Consider the following 22034-nt stretch of genomic DNA (forward strand, 5'->3'; position numbering starts at 1 on the left):
GATTGGCTCGGCGCTCGTCCCGTGACGGCTCCAAGACTCGACTGGCGAGGTGCTCGACTAAGGCGCCCTGGCCTTGATAGTAGTAACCCGGAGAGAGAGAGGCAAACGACGAGAGAGAGAGAGAGAGAAAAAGCTGCATTGGGAAGGAGAAGGCGGGGGAGAACGTCGCCGGATTTGGGTTGCTCTCCTCCCCTCCCACACACCGGCACCCCCTCAGATCCCGGCCAGTTCGGTAACCGTCGCTTTCCCTCCCCAAGGGGGGGAACCAAATACGTCCGGCCGTTTTTTTTGGGAGGGGGGAACGTTTGCGTGCGCCTCCGGGCCTTTAGTCGCTCCTTGCCTCAGGTAGGCTCCGAGGCCTAGAGATTCTGGGCCTGCTTCTTCCCCCTCTTTCCTGGGAGAGGCCGGAGTGGCGGTTTTCGAGGGGATGGCGGGGAGGAGGCACCCAGTGCGGCGCCGGAGGTCGAGCCGCTTGGGCTACTACGAGGCGGTTTAAGGCCTAAGCCTGGCGTCTTCGGTCCCTCCAGCCGCCCACCTGGAAGCCGCCCGTCCCTCGCGCTCGAGGCACCTACCCTCGCATCCCCCCCCCTTTTTTTACCTCAGGAATATCATTGCCACGAATTGGTGAGGGGGGGAGGAGACTCACAGGGCCCACCCGCGGCTGTTTCCGTGGCGGCCAAGCCTCCCTTCCGAGCGAGAGAGGCCTCTTGTTTAAAAGAGGCAAAAGCTGGCTGGCTTTGATTTATTTTATTTTATTTTGGGGCATATTCTGGCATATTTTAATTCCTCCCCCCTCCCTCCCCACCGGGTGGGTTTTTGGTTTGTATTTAGCACACGTTAAAAAAAAACCCCAACAAAACATCCGTACGTAAATCTTTCCTGCTTCCTTCTCTTCTTTTCCTGCTTCTCTGTTCCTCTTTGAAGGCAGAGATGGACGGGGTGGTGGTTGTTTTGGTCTGGTTCCCGAAGAGGAGAAGGGAAAGTTTAACCTGCTGCCTTGCTAGGAAAAAAAATTCTCACAAACTCCCCCCCACCTCTCTTTTAACCAAGAGTTGGGTTTTTTTTTAAAAAAAGTGGAGAGCAAATAGGTAACCCTGTGTGTGTTTATTTTAGAGGTAGAATTCTTTATAGAATTCTTTATTGGCCAAGTGTGATTGGACACACAAGGAATTTGATGCATGCTCTCAGTATATGTAAAAAAAATGAGAAAGCAGAGTGAGACATTTATTTATTATTGTTTATGTATTAATGAAATTTGTATGCCGCCCACTCCTAAGGGACTCTGGGCCGCTTACAATAATAAAAATAATATAAAGACAGTTTAAAATCCCATTAATACAGTCATCTCATGTCTTGCAGTCCTACTGTGGCCGGAATTGAAGAGTGTCAGCTGCTCAGGGCCTGCTGGCAAAGCCAGGTTTTCAAGGCTTTTCCAAATACCAGTAGGGTGGGAGCAGTACACATCTCGAGGTGGTGGTGGTGGTGGTTCCAGAGAGCCGGTGCTGCCACAGAGGAGGCCCTCTCCCATGGCCCTGCCAATCGATATTGCTTAGTCGACTGGACCCGGAGAAGGCCAACCCTGTGGACTCTGATTGGTCGCTGGGAGCTATGCGGCACAAGGCAGTCCCGAATATAGTAGACATGACCTGCCTAATGACAATTGCAGGGTAGATCTATAGTTCGCCCTTTAAAAGAAGGGTTGCTGCTCATTATGAGACAATAAATGCAATCTCACCCATCTCAATCTCCCAACATCGTATGGTAAGTTACAATGATAACCATGAAGCTTCTTTTATATAAAAGTAAAGAAAACCAACCTTTTCTTTAATAAGCAGGTTCCTGCCAGAATATATACAAATAAAACTTCTTTAAAAAAATAGATCTTTTTGGAACAGTTCTAAATTAGGCTCTCCCCCTTCCATCACTTTATGATGTAATAATATGAGTTGCAAGGATCCCAGCAGTTCACTCAGTTGCACAAAAAAAAAATCCTGTGTATGTCCTGCCAAAAAAGAACTTTGTTATTTTCCTGTCAGCGTTTTTTGCTTTTAATCATACCAGTAAATCTAATAAAACACCTTTAAAGCATAAGAATTAAGCAAGAAAGCTTTAATTCTCCTGCTTCAAGGTATTTTGCCCATTATTTATGAAATCTATTACTTTGAAAGAAAAATAAGTCCTGGATTTGAGCTAGTCTTGTCTTCTGGATATTATGTAATGTAACAAAACTTGGGGAATTCTGTGATAGTGATATAAAGTACAGATTTTAATATTTTAGATAGGCCAATAAAGTACTTGCAAGTATATTTTGAACATTCATTCCAGGTATCCTCCTCTCAGCTTTGAATTTTCAAACAAAGCAGCTTAGGAGCCATGTGAGGGACAGGGCTTTTTGGTAGAACTGTTATTCAGTCTGGTATGTGGTACCAATATTAGAATATAATTTAAATATTTTTATGTTTTGCCCAATCACTTTCAAGGGCGGTACGGTGGCTCAGTGGTTTAAGATGCTGGGCTTGTTGGCTGGAATGCTAACAGAGACCTGAGTGCTGCAAGATGGGGTGAGCCCCTATTTTGGCCCCAGCTCCTGCCAACCTAGCAGTTCAGAAGCAACGAAATGTAAATAGATAAATAGGCACCACTTCAATGGGAAGCTAACTGCTCTGTGCTGTATGCTGGCCACATGGCCACGGAAATGTCTTCGAACAATGCTGGCTCAGTGGCCTCAAAATAGAGATGAGCACCATCGCTTATAGTCTATAATCACTAGCTGAGTAAAATATTCAGGGATCCTTTACCTTTTTAAAAAAAGTTTGATTTGGTTTATTTTATGTTTCTGTTAACCCACTTCAATTATTTTTAAAATCATCTTGAACAATCTTATATTCTCTTAAAATTTTGGAAAACCCCCAAAGATTTCATGGAATGGAATTCTCACAGAGACATAGAATGCAGCCAATCAAACTTGCAAAATATTTTTCCAGTGGCATGGCAGGGAAAAGTTATATCCTAATATTGGTACCAACTACCAGACTGGATAGAGTTCTGTGAAAGAAGTTCTGTTCCACATTTGACAATTAGAATTCAAAGTTGCTGTCAAACAACTTTGAATATTACAGAATTGATAGAAAGACAGTTTACAAATAAACTTGCAAATACTTTACTGGCAATGTACAGTTTACTTTTATTTTCACTGAATTTCACTTTGTAATTAGCTTATACTTTTAAAAATTGAGAACATTTAAATAATTTTTACCTTATCCTCTCTACTATTTAATTTAGGTTAGTTATATATCATCTTGAGATTTTATTAAGATGTGGACAGATTCTTAATCCCATTTTAAAAATAATTTTGTATACTGTTTTTATCTTGTTTAAATATTGTTAGGGTTATGTATTTGATCTTTTAGTAGCAATTTTATTAAAATGTTATTAAAAAGATAAAAGTTAATACAAGCTTAAAAATGATAAAATATAAAAAGTACAGTAAATTAAAAATTAGAACATAGAAAACAAGGAAAAAATAATATAGTAACGAAAAAGAAAGGAAATATATATATATATAAAGATTCTGCCCTTCATCACAAGAATAAGCAATTTAAGTAAATTATCACCTTTAAAATACAGTAAATGATCTTTTCCCATATTTGATCTCTTATCTATAAACAAATCCTTAAACCCTTGTCATTCAGTCCCAGTCAGCAAAAGCCCATTAAGGGTTATGAACATACTTATTTTATATTGATAAATAAGTAAATTAATTTTGTATTCTTTCATTTTTAATAATTTACTTAATAATTAATTTACTTATTTAATCCATTAAAATAATGATCTAAAACTTTATTTTTTTTTGCATTATTTCTCTTTCCCCTTCTCACAAAATTATTTAAAGTCTTAACCAGTCCCTTTTGTAAATTCAATATTGGAAAGTTATCCAGATAACTCTTTGAATTTGTTATTTGTGTATACCTTTTAATTAAGATATTAGCTAATTTCCTTTGTGTATCCAGTGTAGCTTTTTTTCCATTTCATTATTGAATCCTGTGATTTTTAAATCCACTCTCAGATCACTCTGAGTCATGTCTGGTAAAACTTGTTCCTGTTCTATAACTTCTTTTAAACACTATCTATAAAATTAAGTTCTAGATCTATTGTTCAAAAATATTCTTCAATACATTCAATGTTAAAATATTTTACTCTATTATTATTTACCATATTAGTAAGTCTAATTTAAATGTTCTCATTTAATTGTAGTCTTTAGTGCCTTTTGGTTCCAGGTAGTGTGCAACCTTCAAAATCACCATCCCATCATTTTTAAAAGAAATTCAAAATAACAAAATGATTCATTCTAATTTACTCCAAAATCTTACTTCAAATTTATCCAAATCCTTAGCCCATTTATAACTTTCTAAAATTAAAGTTTTAATCACCCTTTTGTTATTTATTCCAGATTTTTTAAAAAAATCCTTAAATTTGTACTTAAAACTACTTTCACTAACAATTGACAAAAATTCACCAGTGCTAAAGGTTCCAAATAGTTGAAAAGTAATTAATAAGCAATTTCTGACAGTGATTAGCAAAGAAAGTAGGTGAACCTAATGCCCATAATGGTCTCAAATGTGGTTTGAGCAAAAATGACTTTCCCTCAATTCAAGATCTCTAAACCTACCCGGAACCACGGTCTTGCAGTCTCCTCACGAGGTGTGATTTATGAAGCACTTGTGGGTGACCTTAAGTCTTCACTTTGTAGGGGCATTACAAAGAGCCAATTGACTTGCTGGCTCTTCATTCCACTGTAGTGGTCAGTTCCTCTTTTTAATGTCTTTGGTTTGCCATTTCTTCCCTGGAAGCCAGAGTCATGTATTTGAAATGGATGGCCATATAAATTGAATGAATGAATGCTTATTTAATCATAATTGAAAGGGTTAAAAAATATTACATTGTATTGGCATCCTTCCGTCTTGAAAAACCATAGTATCATGCTAGGGACTCCTCAGAGCATGAAGCCTGTTTAGATTAGTATGGAGGATAGTCCCAAGCAGCAAATTTCCCCTCTCTACGTCTGTGAAATAATCCAAAGGAATGGCAAAGGCCAATATGATTGGTTCCAGCTACGTCGCAGTAGATATCAGAACATGACTGTACACAGTCATGAACTGCTTCTGGGACTCTGGCTCCAGATTTTGCCTCAAGGTTTACTCCTGAAGCCTTTTCCAATGATGGATATACCCACAAGGCAGTGGAGATTTGCAGTCAGAGTTTCCCTTCTCCTAGTGGTTGACCAGGGCATCTTCTATATCTTGCCGTGCTGTTAGCATGCCACATCGCTTACAGAGACTGCCTTCATGACCATTGACCTATTCTAGTAGGTTTCATATGCTCAGTCCTCCGGAATCTGTCTTCACATGCTCGGGATAGACAAGCCCGTATCTCGCTGAAGGTCAGTGATCCATCAGCTACTCTCAGCCTGGTTTGGCCAGCCTTTCGAAGCTTTTGCCCAGGGTGTGGCCGCTGTGCATGCCAAAGGTGGGGACCAAAGGTGAATGAGCTGCCCTAAAAGCTGCCCTAAATGAGCTGTCGTAAAAGGACACAACATGCCCCTACACCACCAGAGGTCCTATTCTTCCCTGAGCACCCCATACACCCCTAAAATAGGATAAAGCCAAAATTATATTAATTGCTGTAAATGATGGAATCATGCAGCTATAGGCAGAAAGAATCAGAAGATTAATATTTTAGGAACTAAAACATGCATAAATTATTGTTAAATGATGGCCTTGACAAGTTTCATTTGCAGAAATGTGCATATAAGCTATTGACCAATGCATTATACCTATACCAGATCTATTGCAAGAGGATAGAATAGGCAAATGAATAATGAATTGATTTTAATGAAGTGAAAAAACCTCTCTACATTCTAGAATATGAAATTTGGAAGATAATGAAGAAATAACACCTTATTGTAATGGGATATCCTTCTAAATAAACATAGATACAGGTGGTCCTCATCTTATGGCCATAATTGACCCAAAATTTCTGTTGCTAAGTGGTTACGTGAGTTTTGTCCCAATTTGCAACCCTTTTTTGCCACAGTTGTTAAGCAAATCACCAAAGTTAGGTTGCCAAGTGCTTAGTTTTTAGGTTATGACTATAGGATGCTGCAATCATTGAAAATGTGAACAATGGTCATAAGTTTTTAGTGCCACTGTAACCTTCAATGGTCAATAAATAGATGGTTGTAAGTCAAGGACTGCCTGTATGCTTGAATGTTGTTCTATGAAACTCTAGATACATCCTAAAAATAGTTTTCTGTGAATGCAGAGCATCTACATAGCGTGCGAAAAAGTGAGATATCAGATGTGAGATTCAGGATACTGAATGTATTGGTTGAATTGTCAGCCCTTAAATGTAATTTGCTTTTAAGAGAGGGCTGTTTTTCAAAGATGATAGCCTTTTAGACTAGATATATCATACCTTTCAATATTTTAATCTTTGAAATATGTTCTGTAGTTAGTATCTTGTGTAATATATATTTTTCCTAGTATCTATGTATTTGGAATGTTCTTTCTGATTGGGAAAGTTTTATTTATTGTCTTCCTTAATTTGTTCAAATGGAAGCTATTAATAAGAAACTTGTTTATGAAAATGCCTTCTTATGACTGATTTCTCATTTGTCACATTTTACTGTTATGAAGCACAGTAAAAGAAAGCCTTTCTCCCCTCTATATGTCTGTTTTAGATTATTTTGTTTATCATTCAGAAATACATTAATTCCTGCTCTACTTGGAGTAGGAAGATACTATTAATTCCTAATGCCATTTTCTGTAACCAAAGGTTTTCTGTGAGCCTGATCTGTAATGAAAAGGTTAGCTTCTGGACCAGCATGTTGAGAGTATTTTTCAACAGCAGGAATATTTAGCCAGAATTTGCAATTTTTAGTCAAAGTTAAGATTTAACCATGTTTATATTCAGTTGATAAATTAAGAAAGGACTTAACTATACCCATATTTGGGTAAGAACTCCTCCAAGATATGCCAAATATTTATTTCAAGTGCTTTTAAGTTGAAGAGGTTGTTTACTGATATAGAAATTAAATTAGCAACTATATACTTTGGAATATATACAATTTATACCACACCTCTATATTTGTATAAGCACTTAAAGTGACTTACAGCAATTAAAAAAATAAAATACTAAACATTATGTTAATTACATATTTTTTTACAATTACTAGAATTGTGTGTTACAGGTTTATGAATCTTGGATAAAATTTATTTAGGATATAGAATCTGTAAAATAAAAGTTTGAGAGTTTTGAATTTATTTTATCAGGACAGTGTAAATTTTGCAGAAGGTTCTTTTAAGAAGTTTATTTACTTTTAAGGAGTTTATTTAGCAATATCTCTTGTGGCTAATTAAAAATACTGCCCTTCAGAAATGGCTGATGTTAAGTCAGCAGTTTGGAAGTCCTCAGTCAGATTAAGATGGTAATAAGAACTGCCCAGTTTCCTTTTGGTTGTTTATAGAAATCAATATGATTATATTTTCTGTAAACTTTCATAATCTAATTAAAGATTACATTTTACTTCCACTTGTTATGTGGCATCTGTTACATCACCTGTTTCTGCAGGCAGAACTTACAAGAAAATTCTGTGAATGAAGAATTGACCTTTTATAGAAACAGGAAGCATTATCAAAAGAGAGTACTACATTTTTCTATATGTTTAGCTACATTGCTTATTGAGTGAGATAATTTTGAGGATAAACTCTAAACTTATCTGATTTCATTCTAGATAATGCAATGCTAATTGATATCTGCCTTTATTGAAATGAAAGAGTTGATTGGAATGACCATGTTACAAAATTATCATGAAGTAAATATTAGATAAAATCAGGGATTTGATTTGTTATATATTTCCAATCTAACAATATGCTCTAGCACAATGTTTCTTAACCTTTCTAATGCTGCGACCCCTTAATACAGTTCTTCATGTTGTGGTGACCCGCAACCATAAGTCTAGCACTAATTCTTCCAACAGAGCTTTAAGCTGATTGGCAGGAGGGTCAGAGAGACGCCCCTACTGTAAGTGCCTTATTGATCGGATTGTAAAAATACTGTAAGCTCCAAAGTGTCAGAATAGAAGCTTTAGTTTCAAACTCCATGGGAAATTTGTCTTTTCCCGTGGTCTTAGGCAATGTCTGTGAAAAGGTTGTTGGACCCCCAAAGGAGTTCCGACTCCCAGGTTGAGAACCACTGCTCTAGCACATCCATGTGTACTTACTTTATGTATTTATATCCTGCCTTTATATCCTACATGGCTTCCTCCTCCTATTTTCTCCTAGTAACCCAGTGAGCTGCTATGGATTGGCTTGAAAGAGTGTGGCTAGCCCAAGGTCATGCTGGCTTTCATGATTAAGGTGGAACTAGAACTCTCAGTCTCTTGGTTTCTAGCCTGGTGCTTTAACTCCTCAACTATATTTAAATGGAATTTTTATATAATTGGCTGAAACAAAAATGCTTGAATTCTTCTGTACATTGTTATTTTCAGTCTCCTGTAGGTGGGCTTAGAATGGAAATGAGTTTCATCATTCTGCAATTTTAAATATGTTTCTTTCAAGAGGCAGTAAATTTAAATTGTCCTTTCATCTTAAGGTGATAAGCAATGCTAACTATTAAATGAATGATAAATTGTATGTACTTGTACTGATCCTAGGAAACTTTTGTCTTAGGCCATGTTTTGAAATATCTCTTATCTAGATTTCCATGAAGATAGCCTTGCGAGATGTGGATGGCCCTTCTGTAGATCCTTGGCACTTGAGATTGAGTGACTGTCAGTGACTCATTTTCTGCACTAAAATCATGAAGGTTGTACCAGAAAAGAATGCTGTGCGAATCCTCTGGGGCCGAGAACGGGGAACACAAGCTTTGGGAGCACAGCGTCTTTTGCAGGAGTTGGTGGAAGACAAAACCCGTTGGATGAAATGGGAAGGCAAGGTAAGACAAGCCATATAGCGCATATTGATTCATCTAGTGCAATATTGTCCACCGTGATTGGCAGGAATTCTAAAGGGTTTTTAATGTTTTCCTGCTTTACATGGAGGCATGCCAATGAAGATTTTCAGTCATCCAGATAGAGTTATCTGGAAATTGAAGAAAATTCTTTTCTTCTTGGTTGGAAATGTTTCGTTGCTTATTCAAGTAACTTCAGTTTGAGCAAATTGGTTAGGGAATCCCATATATAAGGACATTTTGAATCGAGACATCCTTAATTATTGAAATAATCTAGTTTTCAGTTAGCTGCGTTATGAGTGTTTTGCCTGTAGATAGTTCAATGTATTATACTTGCAGAATTAATAGATTTGGATTAATTGATATCATATACGTCCTGGTTTTAAAGCCTTTATGAAATGATATAACAGAATTCTGCAACATTTCTGGCTTTATGTACCGGTGGGGAAGGAGGAGTGGATGGCTTCACTCAAGCAGCTGGCAAGCAAGCACATAAACATGCATCTCTATTTGCATGAGTTGTGTGCACACTCACATGTGTGCTTACTGACTATTTCCTCAGTCTGATTGCAAATCCACCAGAGTCCACTATAGGGCCATGGCCCATAGATTGGAGACACTTGATATAACATATGGAAGTTTTAAGAACATGTTTCATTTTTCCAATGTTGATTTTGTAAAGCAAAAATGATAGTACATATAGAAACATAGAAACATAGAAACATAGAAGTCTGACGGCAGAAAAAGACCTCATGGTCCATCTAGTCTGCCCTTATACTATTTTCTGTATTTTATCTTAGGATGGATATATGTTTATCCCAGGCATGTTTAAATTCAGTTACTGTGGATTTATCTACCACATCTGCTGGAAGTTTGTTCCAAGGATCTACTACTCTTTCAGTAAAATAATACTTTCTCATGTTGCTTTTGATCTTTCCCCCAACTAACTTCAGATTGTGTCCCCTTGTTCTTGTGTTCACTTTCCTATTAAAAACACTTCCCTCCTGGACCTTATTTAACCCTTTAATATATTTAAATGTTTCGATCATGTCCCCCCTTTTCCTTCTGTCCTCCAGACTATACAGATTGAGTTCATTAAGTCTTTCCTGATACGTTTTATGCTTAAGACCTTCCACCATTCTTGTAGCCCGTCTTTGGACCCGTTCAATTTTGTCAATATCTTTTTGTAGGTGAGGTCTCCAGAACTGAACACAGTATTCCAAATGTGGTCTCACCAGCATTCTATATAGTGGGATCATAATCTCCCTCTTCCTGCTTGTTATACCTCTAGCTATGCAGCCAAGCATCCTACTTGCTTTCCCTACCGCCTGACTGCACTGTTCACCCATTTTGAGACTGTCAGAAATCACTACCCCTAAATCCTTTTCTTTTTCAGTATTTGCCAACACTGAACTGCCAATACAATACTCAGATTGAGGATTCCTTTTCCCCAAGTGCATTATTTTACATTTGGAAACATTAAACTGCAGTTTCCATTGCTTAGACCATTTATCTAGTAAAGCTAAATCATTTACCATATTACAGACGCCTCCAGGAATATCAACCCTATTGCACACTTTAGAGTCATCGGCAAATAGGCAAACCTTCCCTACCAAACCTTCCCCTATGTCACTCACAAATATATTAAAAAGAATAGGACCCAGAACAGATCCTTGTGGCACACTGCTTGTAACCTGACTCTGCTCAGAATACTCGCCATTAACAATAACTCTCTGATGTCTACGCTTCAGCCAGCTGCAAATCCATTGAACTATCCAGGGATTAAGTCCAATCTTCACTAATTTATCTATCAGCTCTTTATGTGGAACCGTATCAAAGGCTTTGCTGAAGTCCAGGTAGGCAATATCCACGGCACCACCTTCATCCAACACCTTTGTGACATAGTCAAAGAAATCAATGAGATTAGTCTGACATGATTTGCCTTCAGTAAAGCCATGCTGATTTGGGTCTAATAAGTTATTGTTTTTTATATGCTGATTTATCCTCTTTTTGAGTAGAGTCTCCATCATTTTAACTACAACTGATGTCAAGCTAACTGGCCTGTAGTTACCAGCTTCTTCTCTACTGCCCTTCTTGTGAATAGGCACAACACTGGCCATTCTCCAATCCTCAGGAACTTCTCCTGTTAACAAGGATTGGTTAAACAAATCAGTCAGGGGGGTAGTAATGACAGATCTGAGTTCTTTAAGAACTCTGGGGTGGATGCCATCTGGACCCATTGCCTTATTTATCTTTAATCATTCAAGTTCTTCTAAGACATCGGCTTCTAAGATCATTGGAGCTGAATCCGTACAGCTGGAAGCAATGCTATATCCCTCTATAGTATTATTTTGTAAGGTGTCTTTTGAGAAAACTGAACAGAAGTAGCTATTGAAATGGTCAGCGATCTCCTTATTCCCATTAATGCATGTATTATTCCCGGTACTAAGCTTCGTGATGCCGCAGTTTTTCTTCTTCTTATCATTAATATATCTGAAGAAGGTTTTATCCCCCTTCTTTACAGATTTGGCAATTTCTTCCTCTTTTGAGGCTTTAGCAGCATATATTATCTGTTTCGCCTCCTTCTGTCTCATTTTATATACCTCCCTATCAGCTATACTTCCAGACTCTTTATACCTCCTATAGGCAGCCTTTTTTTCATTGACTATAGCCCTTACATCATTGCTAAACCATAGCGGTTTCTTCTTCCTTTTACCTTTAGTTATTTGTCTTACATACAGTCCAGTGGCTTTTAAGATGGCCTTTTTTAATACAGTCCACTGGATGCTCGCTCCTGCCATTTTATCCCTCCCCTTTAATTCATTATCTAAATATTCTCCCATTGCATTAAAATTTGTTTTTCTGAAATCCAATACTTTGGTTGCATTATAGGATTGCTCACAATGAGTTTTTACATAGAAAGTACTTTGAGCTTAGAAACTGTTCTGTCCTTTTTAATTTTCAGAAAGTTGAGTTACCGGATAGTCCACGCTCCACTTTTCTTCTAGCATTCAGTCCAGACAGGTAATATTTATTTGTTTTTTTATTATGTTCACCAATTTGCCAAGCATTTGAATTTTGATCATGTGACCAATTGTTGTATGGGTGAAAAATGGTCATAAGTCATTTTTTCCAAGTGCTGTTGTAACTTTGAATGGCCATTAAATGAACTATTGTAAGTCAATGATTATCTGTAACTACCTTTGAAAAATTCTACAATTCCATTTTGTGAATAATCCTCCACATTTAAATTAAAAAGTAGGTTAGTTTATTATTGCCCTTTCCAAGTTGAGTTCTCAAGAAGCATTGGACCATAAGCCCATCTTCTATTTTCAAGTCAACATGGCCATTATTGTGTACATTGAAGTGATGAGAGGATTGATTTAAGGTTTTTGGAGGTGTCAAGTTGGGGAAGACTAATTTGGTGGGAGTTATTGCTGTGGTGTTTCTCCTGCACCCTTCCTCAGTTAACTGCTTACTCTGTCTCTCCCCCCCCCCCCAACCAGGACTCTCATGGCATCAACTCATGTGAACCATAATATTTACATCACAGAGGTGAAAACAGGCAAGTGTGTTCACTCGCTAGTTGGACATCGACGCACACCGTGGTGTGTAACTTTTCATCCCACAATCCCAGGGCTTATTGCTTCAGGGTGCCTCGATGGAGAAGTTAGAATCTGGGATTTGCACGTAAGTCCTTTCTGGTACACATTAGTTTCTCCTTTTATGCATGGGTGCTTTGGTCAGGGGGAAGCTACTGCTTTTAAGAGTACATCCCTTTCCACTCTAAATCTATAAAGAAACATCAAGTGGGTTCTGGATTGATTTTATATATTTAAAAAGTCTTCCCATAAAACTCTGTGGCATGAATGGGCATTTTTTGTGATGATTTTTCCTTAGTGTATTAAAGCTGAAATGTTTGTGTCGACTTAAATGATCTTTTTCTCATTTCTCTGGAATGTGTGATAATTCCCAGGTAACTTCTACAGACAATATATTGCAATGTGCTTGTGGTAAATGAGGTAAAGAATCCTAGTTTCATTATGCAGAATGGGGGTCTGTGTGGTAAAAATAATAATAATGAAATGATATGTGCTGATCCTTATTCAATTCTAGATCTAGCTAAAGGTGAGAATGGAAACATGTTTTGGACAAGTTATTTTCTTTTTGACTTTTCTTTGTTTCAAAACCATTGGTGACTCTACACTGACTTGCTCTCAGGGTGGAAGTGAGAGCTGGTTTACAGATAGCAACAATGCCATTGCATCCTTGGCTTTTCACCCAACGGCTCAACTTCTGCTAATTGCAACAGCCAATGAGATTCACTTCTGGGATTGGAGTCGCCGGGAGCCTTTTGCAGTTGTGAAAACAGCTAGTGAAATGGAGCGAGTCAGGTGAGTAATTTTGGGAGTGTATCTAGTTTACAAGGAAGTAGAGGAGTAACTGTTGTTAGAAGAAATCCTCAGATAAAAGCACTTGAGATATATTTATAAATCAAAAATGAGAATGAGTAACTGACAAACTGAATGTACTATGGGAGATTGCTATATTGGCTTCAGTCTTAAATTTGTTATTAGCACATATTGATGGTTTGTAGCTTGGAAATGATCAGGGAATGATACATAATTTATTCTCAGTTTTCCAAAGGAAGAGTGTATTCAAAAATGAGGGTTAATACTCCAATTTCAGATTAAGCAACAGTTCTAGTCAAATTCATAGCTGCAACCGCATACTGCTATATTTCTTTATCTGAAATAAAGTGAGACTCTGAAACAGTATTGCTTATCTAGATCAGAGTTGTATGCCATTTTTAATGAGTTTCAGCTCACCTATCCTGTTACACTTCTTTAACAACTATAGCCTTTCACAAGTAGTACAGCAAAGTAGTTGAGTAATAATATGGGATATATTGAGTGACATAGCAGAAACTGAGGCATATATAATATGCAGGTGGGCATGGAGTCTGCGGAGAGGGGCGGCATACAAATGTAAATAATAATAATAATAATAATAATAATAATAATAATAATAATAATAGATATTTACTAAATGAAAATATTAAACTATAAAAAGCAGGGGTGAAATTCAAAAATTTCCCCTACCAGTTCTGTGGACATGGCAGGGGAGGGATATTGCAAAATCTTCATTCCCACCCTATTAAAGGGCCAGCCAGAGGTGGTATTAGTTCTCCAAACTATTCAAAATTTCTGCTACTGGTTCTCCAGAACCTGTCAGAACTTGCTGAATTTCACTCCTGATAAAAAGCCAGTTACTTTAGTATTAATATTACTCTGGGTATTTTGTTAGCCAGATGCATCAAAAGGCCAACTATCTGGCTGATATGATTAAATGGCAAAATCTTGGTGAACCTGAAAACTAAAGATTGCTTGAAACTGCTCTGCAAAGATTGTGCTTACCAAGGAACAAGTGTTTGAAGGGAGACGAATGAATGAAATGGATTTAGAGCCTGTCCTTTAGGTTAAGCTAATAAAAGCTAGAAAATAATAGGTGATCCCAATAACAATACTACAAATACTCAATGCACAAAAGATATAAATGCATCATATTGAATTAAATAAACTAACATTAATTTTTGATATGAAAATTTACTTTAAACAACTTTAAACAAAAAATGTAAATTAAAAGCATCACCGAAATATACAGGTTTGTGTGTTGTGTATAGCTGACTGAAACAATAATTGGTAATATTATTTATATTGTATTGCTGCTTAGAGAGTTAGATGCAATCTGATTTCCAAAAGTAGGCACTTTTTTTCTTTCAGAAACTAGAAAAGTGGTAAGTTTATTAGAACTTATAGACATTGACTTGAACAGCTTGAGTTAAAATTAAATCTTCCTTTCTATTTCAGACTAGTACGATTTGATCCCCTTGGGCATTATTTACTCACAGCAATTGTTAACCCTTCCAACCAACAGGTAATTGTTTTATGACTCATTTGGAAAACATTAAATATTCTCTCTGTGCAAAGCTTGAGGTTTTGTATGTAGCATGAAGATGCTTCTCTGTGTTATTAATTTAGTGCATACATTACTGTATGTATGTTATTTTTTAAACAGACTGTTCTGAAATAGTATGATCCAGAACCATTAAAGCTCTAGATTGTAATCTGAAAGCATTTGAATGGCTGACTACTGGATAATCCATTTTAGCCTTTGGTAAAGAATGGGAGGACCCAATAAAAGACATATACAGTATATAACTTATAAAAGGCTTATATATAACGAATTCATGAAATGTATGGCTGAGCTAATATTTCCACTACCATATTGCAATGTTTGCTGGCTTTCTTTGTGCTGATCATTTTTTGAGCCGTATTAGCTGCATTGCTCTCTTTGAAAGAACTCTATCTTTGTGGGAATTTACAGCATTAGTATATGGAATTTTCAGAATCTAACCTGACCATTTTAATAAAAGATCGTTAGTACCTCATTTTTGGAGCATGACACACCGGAGTATAAGACACACTTTAATTTTTTTTTGGGGGGGGGGGGAGAAAACAAGAAAAAAAGAATTCTGCTTCTGCCTATTAGAATCAGCGACACCCTCACTTCTACTGGGATTTTGATAATGAGCAGCACAGATCTTTTTATCTGTTTAAAACAAACCCTATCACCCTACATACATTTAACTGGAGGGGGTGGAATGGGGTATCATTTTCATGGGGGCAGAACAAGGACATAGCACTAAAAACTCTGCTCCTGTGACGCCCCTGTCTACCTACCTATAGCATAATGTTGAAAGCTTGGCTTTCTTGCAGCAAGTTCCCAATAGAGAAGCAGCACTTCAGTTCTCTTGGATGCTGCTATCTCATAAACACGGTGCCAGGCTTCAAAGCAAGTCGCCTGTGCCTTTACTGCTTCAGTCAGAGCTTGATTCCGCAAGCGTCAGGGGAAGCGCGGAGGTCAGGTCTCGACTGGCAAATCGGGGGCTGCACAAGGGGCATAAGGCAAGGCGCTGCCACCCGAAAATACTGTTGCCATAATCTCCACTGCCTGAAGGTCTCCGCTAGCTCCCTGATTCCAAAAATGGGGTGTGTGGAGGCCAAAAAAAGCATCACGTTTTTGGGCATTGCGTAGGGGTCATTAATTCGATCAGCCACTGCTGCAGCCATTCCAGGGAGACAAAGTCATAGGGGCAGCCTGAGAGTGGGGATGGGGGCAGAGGGCCAGAGCATCCTCAGCATCTGCCCTCTCAGCTCCTCTTTCTCCTACAATACCGACCATGGCTTGTGCAAAGTTAAGTCCCTCCCCTTCAAACGACTGATCAACCCCCTTCCCTTCTATGCAAAACACTTTCCTCCCTGAATCCAAAAATGGGGTGTGCGGAGGCAAAAAAAAAGAACATCACGTTTTCGGCCAGTTCCAGGCAGTGGAGATCGTGGCAACAGTGTTTTTGGATGGCAGTGCCTTGTCTTATGCCCCCTGTGCGGCACCTGAAAATGTGATACTCTTTTTTTTGCCTCTGCACGCCTTTTTTTTGGAATCTGAGGTAACAGAGACCTCCAGGCAGCAGAGATCGCAGCAACAGTGTTTTTGGGTGGGAGCGTCTTGCCCTATACCCCCTGCACAGTGCCCAATTCGCCAACTGAGTCTTAATTTTTGCATTTCCCTGGTCCACTTGAGGAATTAGACTTTGACAGAGGCAGCAAAGGTGCAGAGGGCTTTCCGAGAAGCCCGGCACCATCTTTACGAGAGGCAGCGTCCAGGAGGACTGAAGTGCTGTGTCTCTATCAGGCCTTGTTGTGAAAAAGCCAGACTTCCAATGCCTATGGCTATAGGTAGGAAGACGTGGGCATCTCAGGAGTGGAGCCTTCGGTGCCCACCCCCTCATCTGCCCCCATGAAAATCATACCCCACCCCACCCACTCCAGTTAAATGTCCGTAGGGTGATAGGGCTTGTTTTAAACAGATTAAAAAATCTGTGCTATTCGTTATCAAAATCCCAGTGGAAGTGAGGATCCCAGCTGCCTGGAACTACCCAAAAATGCGACGGGTGCAGGATTACATTCGGAGTATAAGACGCACCCAGATTTTCACCCTCCTTTTTTGGGGAAAAAGGTGCATCTTATACTCCAAAAATTATGGTAATTCTATCAAACCCAAGAAAATTGTGCATAAAAATGCTTTATCTTTCTAATTGTCTGAGGGGTTTTCCGCCTCCACGAGTTGATTGATTTTGTGCACTTTATTTTGCAGAATGACGAAGAGGTGGAAATACCTGTGGATAGTACAGAAATACCACATTATCGTCAGCGTTCCATTCTCCAATCTCAACCAGTGAGACGCACACCACTCCTTCATAATTTCCTGCATATGCTGTCATCACGCTCTTCTGGTATCCAGGTGGGAGAGCAAAATGCCATGCAAGACTCTGCTACTCCCTCCCCCCCTCCTCCGCCTCCTCCTCCTCCCCCACCACCTCCTCCCCCACCACCTCCTCCTCCTCCTCCTCCTCCTCCACCACCTCCAGCTAGTGACACCTCTAGAGCATCTGCCTATAATGGCCTCAGTGAGCCTGTCAATTACACCTCAATAAAATGTTGCCAGCACCTGGGGGTTTTGTGCCTTTGCAGGCGATGTTCTAGTGCAAGACTTCCGTCTTCTCTCTTCCCATCCCAGGACAACGCCCCTTCCACATCCTCTGGGTCCACTGGCACTTCCTTTTCTTCTGTGCAAATGGAACCTTACCAACCCCAGGAGCAGGCATCTTCAGCACAGCAGGAGCAGGGACTCCTTAATCGACCGTCTGCTTTCAGCACTGTTCAGAGCAGTACTGCTGGCAACACCCTGCGCAACTTTAGCCTGGGCCCCACTCGTAGATCCCTTACTGGGTCTTTGTCAGGCCATCCGTCCAGGATCCACCCAAGACAGATGGCCTCAGGGTTGGAGGGTTCTGAGTGGACTCGAACAGTGTTGAATATGGGCCCTCGCTCTGAGTTGGAAGGTATGCCTCCTCCTAGAACCAGTGCCTCTTCAGTGAGTTTGTTGTCGGTGCTGAGACAGCAGGAAGGAAGTTCCCAATCCTCTGTGTATACTTCAGCTACAGAAGGGAGGGGTTTCCCAGCTCCTGAAGCTGAAGCAGAAAGCACCGGTAGTACTGGCCCAAGCAATCCAGCCAGCCTTCGCAATGAGCTTCAATGTGACTTGAGGCGGTTCTTCTTGGAATATGATAGGCTTCAAGAACTAGATCAGGGGATAAGTGGTGAGCCTAGTCAGTCACATCAGGCCCAGGAAATGCTTAATAACAACATTGAGCCTGATAGGCCTGGTCCTTCTCATCAACAGACCCCACATAGCAGTGAAAACAATTCCAATTTGTCACGGGGGCATCTGAACCGCTGTCGCGCCTGTCACAACCTGCTGACTTTTAACAATGACACACTTCGCTGGGAAAGAAGCACGCCCAGCTATGCACCAGGGCAGTCCCAAAGCACATTTGAGGGGGTGCCATCCAGCAGTAGCCAGCTACCACCACCTGAGAGAATGGAAAGCCGAACTTCTCCTTCTAGCAGGCTGCCCCTGAGAAGATCTTCTAATCCTCAAGAGGAAAGGACTGTGAGAGGGGTCTTTAATCAAGAGACGGGGCACTGGGAAAGAATTTACAGCCAATCTGCTTCAAATAGACCTGAGAATGTATCACAGGACGCCTTAAACCAGGAAATGCCTGAGGAAATTTCAGAGGAGGATTCACTCAGGAGGTAAGACTGCTAGATTTTTCTAGCTAGATTCCATCTTGATTTGTCTTTGAAGCCCCAGCAAGTCTGACCTATTCTAAGTGTTCTAATACAAAAGGGAAAACACTCTTATCAAAAAAGCTAATTACAAAAATAATTTGGTATTTGCATTACGGACTATTTTTAAAGGAGAATTTTTAAAGGCTTTGAAATGTAAGAAATTAAAATGGTGCAAGGAAAAAGATTAAACTTTGTAGGAGAAAGTGACTTTTCTATTGAAATCTTAAGTTGTTGAGAGACTTTGCTTGGATCAGCTATTTTTTACAATAATTCCCGTGTTCTATTTTCATTGTAGATTTAGCAGTAGAGTTGAGAAAATAGTTGAACTAGTACAAGTTTGATCATATTTAAAGGAAGAAAAATAACTTGGTATCTTTGCTAATAAAAATTTTTGCTTTCCTTTTCCTGTGGAATTGGGTACTATATTTAATATATTATTATTATTATTATTATTATTAATGTTATTAATGATATTAATATTATTAATATTATTATTTATTAGACTTGTATACTGCCCTTCTCCGAAGATACTTGCACTTGCACTTTCAGTATTGATAATAAAATAACCAGATATTCTAAAATTCACATCTCACTAATTTTCTACTCTGCTTCTGTAATTTTTTTGGCTAATAGTGAAATGAGGGTGGGTGGGTGTTGGCCCTAAATTTATGTGATGTTAATGTTTTCAGGTGCTTTGTTTTACATGAGTAACTAATCTTAACTCTAGAACAATTTCTGCAAATTGTACATTGGTTTTCCCTCCTACCTCACATTTGGCCTGCAATAATACATCAGTGCCAACATTTGCATAATAGATAAGAGCTGTTCCCCTGAGATAGAACTATTGATTTATTCTGAAAAGGACTAGGTAAGGACAGTGATTGTATTATAGAACTGACCTGGAAGTGTTTGCTTTGTGGATCAAGGCTGAGAAATGATCACAGTTCTATTTTTGTACATCTAAGTCTACATGACCTACTGAGGGGTATATATGTAGAAAACCAGTAGAATTTAATTAGATTATTGAATAATTACATCTTGTAGAATTTTATAATATTTATGATAAATAATGCCTTCATTGTGTTTGGTTACCTGGTCCACCTTATGGGGGAAATGATCACAGTCTTCTTAAATGGGGAGTGGGAAGTTTTCAGGTTCTACAGGACTTCATTTAATTCTTGATATTACTTGTCCACCTGTCTGGGAAGAGTTTGATCTGGTGACACCTGATGAAGTGGACAAGGCCATTGGAGCTGTGAGTTCCGCCACCTGTTTACTGGATCCGTGTCCCTCTTGGTTGGTCTCGGCCAGCAGGGAGGTGACACGGAGCTGGGCCCAGGAGATTACCAACGCTTCCTTGGGGAGGGGAGTCTTTCCAACTCTCTATAAAGAAGCGCTTGTGCGCCCCCTCCTCAAGAAGCCCTCCCTGGACCCAGCCGTACTTAATAACTATCGTCCAGTCTCCAAACTTCCCTTTATGGGGAAGGTTGTCGAGAAGGTGGTGGCACTCCAGCTCCAACGGTTCTTGGAAGAAGCCGATTATCTAGGTCCCCAGCAGTCAGGCTTCAGGCCCGGTTACAGCATGGAAACCGCTTTGGTCGCATTGATGGATGATCTCTGGCGGGCCCGGGACAGGGGTTTATCCTCTGTCCTGGTGCTTCTTGACCTCTCAGCGGGTTTCGATACCATCGACCATGGTATCCTTCTGCACCGGATGGAGGGATTGGGAGTGGGAGGCACTGTTCTTCAGTGGTTCTCCTCCTACCTCTCTGGCCGGTCACAGTCGGTGTTAGTGGGGGGTCAGAGGTCGGCTCCGAGGTCGCTCCCTTGTGGGGTACCTCAGGGGTCGGTCCTCTCCCCCCTGCTATTCAACATCTACATGAAACCGCTGGGTGAGATCATCCAAGGACATGGGGTGAGGTATCATCAATATGCCGATGATACCCAGCTTTACATCTCCACCCCATGCCCAGTCAACGAAGCGGTGGAAGTGATGTGCCGGTGCCTGGAGTTTGTTGGGGCCTGGATGGGTGTCAACAGACTCAAACTCAACCCGGATAAGACGGAGTGGCTGTGGGTTCTGCCTCCCAAGGACAATGCCATCTGTTCGTCCATCACCCTGGGGGGGGGAATCATTGCCCCCTTCAGAGAGGGTCCGCAACTTGGGCATCCTCCTCGATCCACAGCTCACATTGGAAAACCATCTCTCAGCTGTGGCGAGGGGGGCGTTTGCCCAGGTCCGCCTGGTGCACCAGTTGCGGCCCTATCTGGACCGGGACTCATTGCTCACATTCACTCATGCCCTCATCACCTCGAGGTTCGACTACTGTAATGCTCTCTACATGGGGCTACCTCTGAAAAGTGTTCGGAAACTTCAGATCGTGCAGAATGCAGCTGCGAGAGCAGTCATGGGCTTACCTAGGTATGCCCATGTTTCACCATCACTCCGCAGTCTGCATTGGCTGCCGATCAATTTCTGGTCACAATTCAAAGTGTTGGTTATGACCTATAAAGCCCTTCATGGCATCGGACCAGAATATCTCCAAGACCGCCTCCTGCCGCACGAATCCCAGCGACCGATTAGGTCCCACAGAGTGGGCCTTCTCCGGGTCCCGTCAACTAAACAGTGTCGGTTGGCGGGCCCCAGGGGAAGAGCCTTCTCTGTGGCGGCACCGGCCCTCTGGAACCAACTCCCCCCGGAGATTAGAACTGCCCCTACTCTACCTGCCTTCCGTAAACTCCTTAAAACCCACCTTTGCCGTCAGGCATGGGGGAACTAAGACATCTCCCCCTGGGCATGTTTAAATTGTGTATGGTATGCTTGTGAGTGTGTATGTACTATATGGGGTTTTCTCTTTAAATCTTAAATGTTTTAAATGTATTCAGATTATTTATGATTTGTTTTTTCTCTGCTGTGAGCCGCCCCGAGTCCTCGGAGAGGGGCGGCATACAAATCTAAATAATAAATAAATAAATAAATATTTAACAGCAATAGAAAACTTCTGAGCAAGCTCATTAAAATAACAGGCTTAAAGGTCTCTCAATCTGTTTATTTTACAAAGCTACTAAGGTGAGGTAGTGGAAACATTTAATTAGCCTGCTGGTCTGCTTGAAAAGTAAAAGTGGGGGAGCTTTTGTCTACATGGAAGTTTCCAGCCCTTGTAGTAGTGAGTTGTTAATCTTTCTTGGACTTGACCTTCTTTGCCAGATGCTGCATTCTCTCTAAATGATCAAATGCATGGTTAGAGAACCCTTGTGGATTAGTCTTTT

The 22034-nt window shown here is 40.0% G+C and overlaps 1 protein-coding gene across 4 annotated transcripts in view; it reads left to right on the plus strand.

The window, feature by feature from the left end:
- Window positions 1-22034, plus strand: part of AMBRA1 (autophagy and beclin 1 regulator 1) — a 160634-nt gene continuing 138600 nt past the window's right edge. Inside the window, exons 1-8 of one of the 4 annotated variants that reach the window (XM_070760229.1) lie at window positions 1-232; window positions 8758-8994; window positions 11975-12033; window positions 12516-12699; window positions 13231-13403; window positions 14880-14946; window positions 17227-17373; window positions 17650-18728. In XM_070760229.1, coding sequence (XP_070616330.1) covers window positions 8860-8994; window positions 11975-12033; window positions 12516-12699; window positions 13231-13403; window positions 14880-14946; window positions 17227-17373; window positions 17650-18728 — 1844 coding nt within the window. In that variant the 5' untranslated portion in view covers window positions 1-232; window positions 8758-8859. Of the gene's footprint in view, window positions 346-8757; window positions 8995-11974; window positions 12034-12515; window positions 12700-13230; window positions 13404-14879; window positions 14947-17226; window positions 18729-22034 lie in introns of all 4 variants that reach the window. The other 3 variants (XM_070760237.1, XM_070760215.1, XM_070760222.1) reach the window with 3 other exon arrangements.

The sequence above is a fragment of the Erythrolamprus reginae genome, chromosome 1 (genome assembly GCF_031021105.1).
Source record: "Erythrolamprus reginae isolate rEryReg1 chromosome 1, rEryReg1.hap1, whole genome shotgun sequence".
NCBI classification, from domain to species: Eukaryota; Metazoa; Chordata; class Lepidosauria; order Squamata; family Dipsadidae; genus Erythrolamprus; species Erythrolamprus reginae.